General features: G+C 37.9%; 1 protein-coding gene across 3 annotated transcripts in view; it reads right to left on the bottom strand.

Moving 5' to 3' along the window:
- Positions 1 to 3673: 3673 nt before the first annotated feature.
- Positions 3674 to 8792, bottom strand: part of p4ha1a (prolyl 4-hydroxylase, alpha polypeptide I a) — a 44913-nt gene continuing 39794 nt past the window's right edge. For 2 of the 3 annotated variants that reach the window (XM_073917710.1, XM_073917711.1), the window contains exons 14-16: positions 6307 to 6403; positions 5608 to 6208; positions 3674 to 4206 (exon numbers count right to left, since the gene is read on the bottom strand). In XM_073917710.1, coding sequence (XP_073773811.1) covers positions 6138 to 6208; positions 6307 to 6403 — 168 coding nt within the window. In that variant the 3' untranslated portion in view covers positions 3674 to 4206; positions 5608 to 6137. 3 annotated transcript variants of the gene reach the window in all.

Below are 8792 nucleotides of genomic sequence, written 5' to 3'. Positions count from 1 at the left end.
ATTTGAAACTTGCTATAAATATCCTCAATGTACAGTGTTTTGTGTTGTAGGTCTCTCAGATGAGCGGACTGCTGGAAGAGGATGGGGTGTGGTTTTTCTTGTTTTTATTTATTCAGTTTTTTTTAAATGTGTTTGTGTTTTCATTTCAAATTAAATTAAAGTTATATTGACCCCCACACTGGCTAGTCTACTTGTTGCTCTTTACATTTCTATATCTCTACATTGTGATTTCCTATTCTGTTAGAGCACTGGTTATCCAGATTTAGTGATCCTGAAAAGTTCCTATCCGGATTAGATGGATCCAATCTGATGTTGCTTTCTGTGCCCGGTTTTTCAAAAGGTTTAATCCGGATAAAATTGATCCGGATTAAGTAATCCTGTTTTTGCAATCCGTGATCACGGAGCACGTGATCAAAAAGCTTACTTTTTGAGCCAGTTTTTCAAAGCAACATCGGATTGGATCAATCTGATCCGGATAGGAACTTTTCAGGATCACTAAATCTGGATTACCAGTGCTCAATCACAAAGTAGATGGATAGATAGACCTATGTAAAGAGCAACAAGTAGAATAGCCAGTGTGGGGTCAATATAACTTTATTTTTATTTGAAATGAAAACTAAGAACATTTTATAAATAATAAAATAATTATAATGATAAATAATAAAAGCAAGAAAACCCCCACCACATCCTCTTCCAGCAGTCCGCTCATCTGAGATCTACAACACTGTACATTGAGAATATTTATAATATGTTTCAAATATAGATGTATTGAATAAAAAAAAGACAATGTTGAAACCTCCACAATAATGTCAGACTTCCTCATCTGATGTGGAGAGAGCAGCTTGTCTGAGTGTATTCTTTAGGAGGCAGATCTCAAGTGTGGTCTTGGTTTGCTGCAGTTTGGTTAGAGTCAGTTGTTCCTTTGCCAGATGAAGCTGAACTTCTGCCCAGTCTCTTTTTACAATTGTATATAAATATAGTAACAATAAAATGTATTGTTTTTGGTCAGTTTTGACAGCTGTTTGGGGGATTATTTTATAAGGCCAAACTCTTTCTATTTTGCTCTAGGCCTATACTGAAAGGCTGAATACGTTAAAGCCTATACTCACTCTAGCCTGACAGATGAACAAATAAAATTAAAACCTTATGAATAAATAGTATATCTCGTACTGCATGATCCAAATATAGTTTTATTTAATAATTTTTTAAAGTTTTTATTACATTTTGGGCATGAAATCAACGCTAAATCCACCCTTCTGATGGGATCAGTTTAATCCAGGTTTTTTGGATCAAAGTGATCCAGATCCTACAAAAAAGGTCTGAAAAACCCAAACTAAAGGTTTGATCCGGATCAAAACCAAGATTGGATTATGTGATCTAATCCGATTATGTAATCCGTTTTTTCTTTTGAAAAACCCATTTTCAGGATTTGTTCCAATCCCTTATCCAAAATCCTAGTGGATTACTTTTGAAAAACCGGGCCCAGATGACTAGTGATTCTGTCAAGTCGCAATCCATTAGCCTTTATTTCTCATAAAATCAGCGACATGTCCAGGTAAGTTTCAGCTGCGTTAGTGGCATTAGCTGAGGACACATGGTCGGTAGGCTTCTTCGTATCCTTTTCTTTGGCCCTCTGCGAACACGTTGAAGCGAAAATAGGAAAATCCTTGTCAGATATTACACAAAATGAAATAAGAATTCAGAGGAAAAAGTGTGATTTATTTACTAAGTTGAGCGGAGCGAAGAACTCAAGCAGCCATCTCGCTCCGGGTCACATGACCCGGAGTAGGAAGAAAAAATGAGGACAATGTCTGTTTTTTCAACATTCTTCAGAAACTGGTTCAAAACAAGCTGAGGATGAGTAAATATTGAACAATATAAATTTTTAGATGAACTATCAATTTAAAAAGAAGGGTTTTGATGGGTGTGATAAAATCATCATCATTTTTTTTTTTAGTTGAAACTTTTTAAAGTTTCACAAACTAATTTCGAGTAGTGTGATATGATTGATCGCGGCTGGTCTCTCATCTGTAATCATTATTAAACCAATTGGATCATTCCAAACTCACTATATATAGCCAGACTAGCATTACTCTCTTATCTTTCCCACCCAGCAAAACGTTGTCAAAAAGACGACATTGTCAGACGTCCAAACAACGTGGAAAACAGGTGAGAAATGGAAAGACCAAATGACGTCTCGTGCTAGGTGGGTTGTTTTTGGAAGATTCCCCCATCCACTCCATCTCCTTCTTTACCAGGGGGAGCTCCCGAGAACTACCTGATCTTGGGCCCCCTTACATGCTCATTGACCAGGCGGGAGCCCTGGGCTTAATTATCTCCAAGCTCAGGGTTCTCTCCCTGGACAGCATGCCAAACCTGCTAATATTATCAAGCAATATCCAAGTGTGACCTCTTGAATTCCAAGTAACTAATGTTAAATCACCAAATCGTCCACAAGCACTTGTGATTGGATTTAAACATGTAGCAACATAATAATAATACCACTTTATTGTCACATTTTAGTATTTATAAAACTTTCTGTGAGCATATTTAGAAACTAAAAGGCAAAAACATTTCCAGATTTCATATTAAGAGAGTGGATGCAGCACAAGTAAAAGCAGAGAATTTTTTAAGACAAAAATATTTTTTATTCAACTGTTTCTGATCATTCGGTGATGTTCTGTGCATTTTCTGTCATTAGTCACTTCGGTTTATCTGTCAGTCAGAACATCTGCCGTCACAGCAGTGTTCAAGAGCTGAAGGCCTGCTGTAAAGGAGTGGTGTGCAAACACTGACAAAAGGCACTAATAGAGGTAATTGCTCTCTCTCACACACACACAAACACAAACACACACACAAACTTGTATATATGGTTTACGAGGACTCTCGATTGGAGTTATGTACTTTATACTGTAAACTGCTTATTATATGGCTGTACACCTAAACCCAACCCTCACTGGAAACCTGAGTCAAAATACTGTTAAATATGATGTTAGGTATTTTGAATTACGAGGACAGAAGACGTGTCTTTATAAACCATACCCATGGTCATGATATAACTTCACAGTCCTTGTAAATGGGGTGTGAATTACACATTGATGGTCGGAGGAGGGTCAACTTTTTTTGGTAATGTTAGCTTGTTTAATACACGCTTCTGTAAATTAAAAACGATGTATTAATTTAAGTTGCATCTAATTTATTAATAAAACTATTGAAGTTTGCAGTGTTTTGAGGGACATTTAGTGTATTCTGACCTACAGTAACCTCTATTTCTGAGGTTACTGATCAATCTGTATGACCTACGCTTATATATATTATATATATATATATATATATATATATATATATATATATATATATATATATAATTTTATACCCTATATTTAAATAATTTTCTCTGATTTGTATCTTAATATTTTTTCTGCACTTTTCTAAACATAATAGTTTTAATAACTCATTTCTTATAACTGATTTATTTTATCTTTGCCATGTTGACAGTAAATAATATATTACTAGAGGTTTTTAAGACACTTCTATACAGCTTAAAGTGACATTTAAAGGCTTAACTAGATCAATTAGGTTCACTAGGTAGGTTAGGGTGATTAGGCAAGTTATTGTATAACGATTGTTCTGTAGACTATCGAAATAGCCCCCCTTTGTTTTTTTTTCCTTCTTCTTTTTTAAATATTTCCCAAATGATGTTTAACAGAGCAAGGAAATTTTCACATTATGTCAGATAATATTTTTTCTTCTGAAGAAAGTCCTGTATGTTTTATTTGGGCTAGAATAAAAGCAGTTTTTAATTTTTTATGAAACATTTTAAGGTCTAAATGATTAGTCCCTTTAAGCTCTATATTTTTTCGATATACAGTCGGTCTACAGAACAAACCATTGTTATACAATAACTTGCTTAATTACCCTAACCTGTCTAGTTAACCTAATTAATCCTTTAAATGTCACTTTAGGCTGTATAGAAGTGTCTTGAAAAATATCTAGTATTATATTATTAACTGTTATCATAACAAAGATAAAATAAATCAGTTATTAGAAATTAGGTATTAAAACTATTATGTTAACAAATGTGTTAAAAAAATCCATTAAACAAAATCTGGGGAAAAATAATTAGGGGGCTAATAAGGCAGGGGGGCTAATAATTCTGACCTCAACTGTATATTTACATACAACAGTTCTGTCTGGTTCTCGAATCTGATTGGCTGACAGCTGTTAAATTTTCTGCAATAATAGCACCCTCACCCTTCTGTATTACTCCGCCCACATAGAGTGACAGCAGATCAATGAACTCACTACAGTTTGACAAACATTGCAGCTGTTGGACAACATAAAGTACTTTTGAGGCCTTTTTAGGGGAGAATTACGTTTAGAGTGAAACTATGCTGTTTATTCAGTGACTATTTCAAATATTATATAACTTCTGAGATTCAGCACGTCGGCATCCATCAGTCTGTCATACTGAACAGAGCAAAGACAGTTGACGTTCTGCCATAAAATGGCGACAGAGACCGCATAATAAGCCCTTAGAGGAGAAAAACTAATTTCAAACTACAGCTGATCAAATTATTAAAAAGTAAGTGATTTAGTCGATGTCTCCCTTTTTGTATGTTGTAGTGCTGCATTTATAACTAAAGTCTGGTAATGTTTCTGCTAGTGTTTGCTTTGCTTTAGCTTTTCCTGGGTTAATTATGGTGATATCACAAGTACAACAGAGAAATACTGGGAAATGTCTTTAGAATGATGCCATTTCTAGCCATTCAGCCACTCTTAAAATGTGAGCAAAATCAGCTGTTTTGTCATCACTTAGGCATTACGCTAGAGAATCATTCAATTAACAACTCTTAAGAGACATTGGTGAAGTAGCAACAGTTTCTGCTATTCTGACATCAGCTGCAGATGTGAATGGTGGAAGAAAGTAGTTCCTCTTACAAAATGATTTTTAAGACTCTTGTGTTTGATTTTCTTTTTTAATATACAGAATTATGCCGTCGAACTGTTGTATAAACACAATTTCACACAAGTAGCAGTGCGATATAGCTGTATATCATCACTGGTGGCACACTAAGGCACTTAGCCGCAACCCACACCTCCCACCAGTGCAGATGTACGACCATATTGCACTGCAACTCGTGTACTATTGCTCATATGTATATGAGCAATATCACACGAGTAGCAGTGTGATATGGCTGTATATCGGCACTGGTGGGAGGCGTGCGTTGGCACGAGGCCGCCAGTGCCGATATATTTATTTATACCACAGTTTGATGGCATAATTGTGTATATAAAAACAAAATCAAACATGAAGAGTCTCAAAAAGCCTTTTGTATGAGGAACTACTTTCTTCCGGATTCAAATCATAAGCTGAAAGTTAAACAGTTGAGCGTGCATCTTTTAAACTTTAGATCAGTAGTGTCTGCTTTTTGCTGGGTGTATGTGGGCGGAATAATACACAAAGAATAAAGAGGCTGTAGGAGTTTTGATATTGCAAAATATCGCATGGCTATCAGCCAATCAGATTTGAGAACCAGACAGAACTGTTGTATAAATATATATATATATATATATAATTTTAATTATTAAAATTATTTAAGATACCGATTAGATTATAAAAGGGCTGAACCCCCATACATCTTGTTTTGACATTCTACACGTGTTAACTGGAGGGGTTAATCCCCCCCAAACACTCCTGTAATTTCCACCCTGCTCGTAAACCACATATACAAGTACACACAAACTTGCTTGCTTTTGTGAATTGTGGGGACATTTCATAGCTTTCCACTGTTTTTATACTCTTCAAACTTTATCTATCACCCTACCCCAGCCCAAGTCTCTCTCACAGGAAACAGCGTGCACGTTTTACTTCCACAAAAAAAATTCTGGTTCTTTCTGTATGATTTATGAGCCTTTTGAAAAACGGGTACATGGTCTCATAAGTCACTTCCTCTGTATAATACCTGTATCATACCCATGTCATTATGCAAGTTTGTGTCCTGATGTCACAAAACGCACACACAAACACACTCTTCACTGAAAATAAGTGTTGCTGCTGTGGACAGAGGAAATGAAGAGCAGGAGTGTTTTCAGAGTCTGAAGGAGTGAATGAGAAAAATGGTGGACGGCGTTGGTCAGTCGGTCTCTTTCAGGCCGCAGGGTCTCCTGAATTCCTGACCCCGCTCGTGGATCCATTTATTTGACACTAAAGGAAAGAAAAAAAATGATTAGCATTGGCTAGATTACTAAAACAAGCTACAGTTAGAGCATGAAGAAAGTCTGCTGGAAGTTTGAGACCCTCACCCCACTTGTTTCCCACCAGTACTGGACAGGCTGCGTGTCTCGTGCTGTAATCTCCTTCTCCACTGGGAAACAGATTATACCAGAACACTGCGGTGCCCTGAACACAGACACAAACAAGACAATTACATGACATTCACCCCTGCTGACATAAAACAGCATTAATCTGTCGGTGTTAGTTTATTCTGGGACGGTGCTGGTCAAGATGGTGGACTTGAGTCTTGCTGAGCTCAAACAAAACAAAATCAGTGACTTAAAAACCCGCATCTCATGTCGGTTCCGTTAAACACTGCCCTTGATTAATAAAATGGAAAGCCACTTAGATGTATTTCAAAGTGCGCAGCTTTGTTTCTTAGGCCCTGTTTACACTGTTGCGTTTTAGTTTTAAAACAACAATTTAGATCAAAAACGATCCGCGTCCACACCAGTGTTTCACCTAGTGTCTCTGAACATATCTCTGTCCACACTACACCACCAAAAACGTATATCACGTGACCATTCGCGCATTCTAGTATAAACAGGAAGCATGTGTCTCGCTCGGCATTTGATTATTGTTGGTCAACAAACGCCGGATGAACATTAAACGCAATGACAAAGAAAGCAAGAGAGGTATTTTTGTGGACAGACGACGAGGTTGAGTTGTTACTAAACGTAACATGAATAACTGCACAATGGCGCCTAAAACAGATAATAGTGCAAACAACGCTCCCATTTCTGTGCCCATGTTGTTGTTTACAGTACTGTCTTCCGGTAGCGTTAAAGCCATGTGTTATAGTCATGTGATAGGGGCTTGACGAAAAAGGGAAGGATACGCATTGACAAAAAAGCCCCAATCAGGTAGCGAATCTCAGCAGCCCCACCTCCGTTTTCAGATGTCTCAGTTTTTCCTCATCCACACTGAGACGGAGTAGCAGCGTTTAAGAATGAAAACGGCCCCTCCAGCGTTTTCAAAACGCTCCATTTTCTGCGCTCGAGAACTGTGGCGTAGTGTGGATGGATGGCGTAACCGTAGCAAAACTTATGCGTTTTAAAACGAAAACGCATTAGTGTAAACGGGGCCTTAATCTAAATAAATTTGACATACTTTTTAAAAGGCCATGAAACCCCCCTCTGTCTCAGCAGGGTGTTTTCACACCTCTAGTTTGAAAAAAGTCAGGAAAGTGGGTGTGTCCAGCTCTTTTTAGGTGGGAGTGTCGGGGGAGAGAAAGGTTTGCATAAATATGTGAGTTTCCGTTTGGGCACGTGCTGATTTTTACAGAGGCAAAACAAACACACAGATGCAGGGGAGAAAGACAGTGACCGGGAGGTACGTATTCGAGCAGTTTTTGTTTTCGCAGATCCGCGAGAGGCCACTGTGCGCGTTTTTTCGCATCTCTATCGGCTCTCGGGAGCGCGTGCCGTTCGCGTCCGCGCTGTTCTCGCGCGAAAAGCTGCCGGAGGCCGCTGTGGAGCGACTGTCTGGCTGAACAAACGAACTAACTCGTCTTTGATTTTGACCGCATTTTCGCATCCCGCCGCGTTCTCACCCTTATTTTTTGGATTCTATTTTTCATCTTACCTGATTTCTGGTGCGTTCGCTCGAAAAAAACTAAACGCAGCCGTACGTACCTCCGGCCACGTAAATTGCGGTCTACAGAAACGTCCGCGGGGCTACGTTTCCAGAATGAGCTTGGGTTGATTTAACTGCAGTTTGGCACTTTCACTTTAGTTCAGGAACAATTGATGCATGTCCCCATGACAAATATGATATTGGATGCGAGGAACTGCTGGAGAGTGTAGTTTTAATGGTATGTTTGATACAGAATGTGAAAACTCTAGCTGTAAACCTCTAAACGTAGCATCAGAATGCTGTGTGTGTGTATAGACTATCCTGTCACAAAATGCGGTAAAAATTCTACACGACAGTAAGAGTTTGATTGCGGTGTTTACATGTTTACACGGAGAGCAGCATTTACAGCGGATATTTCAGTCCATAACATTGTAGTGACATTAATGCACTGTAAACTTAGTAACTAAATCCTTTTGACTAAGGTATGTCTTTAAACACTGAAAGAGTTCTGCTGACGATACAAACTAACTTTGCCATCTAATTAAACATAAAGCACACTGACCACACACTTAGCAAATCTGTAGAGACAGGACAATCAACGCCAACTGGAACCGCATCTTTATTAAAAGAAGACGAGTGGCTAATCTGGATTTCACCATTTCCAGATGTGAAAAGCTGCTAAAAATAACAATAATAACAAATTCAAAGACATTTATTTCAGATCAACTTTTGCACACTTCTTTGAACAATCACAAGACTGGACCACCTGACCAATCAGAGCAAAATACACTCTTGGAATCTTTAAATACATTTTTTAAGACAATAGGTCCATACCGAGTCGCATACTTATGCACTATTTCTAGTGCATCTATTCTATGCTATTTTGTAGTGTTAAATAGTGCATCTACACTGAAAACTCTAAAAATAATAAGTGCACTTT

This window comes from Danio rerio, chromosome 12 (assembly GCF_049306965.1).
Source record: "Danio rerio strain Tuebingen ecotype United States chromosome 12, GRCz12tu, whole genome shotgun sequence".
Taxonomy (NCBI): Eukaryota; Metazoa; Chordata; class Actinopteri; order Cypriniformes; family Danionidae; genus Danio; species Danio rerio.
This window is presented reverse-complemented; position numbering and strand designations above follow the sequence as displayed.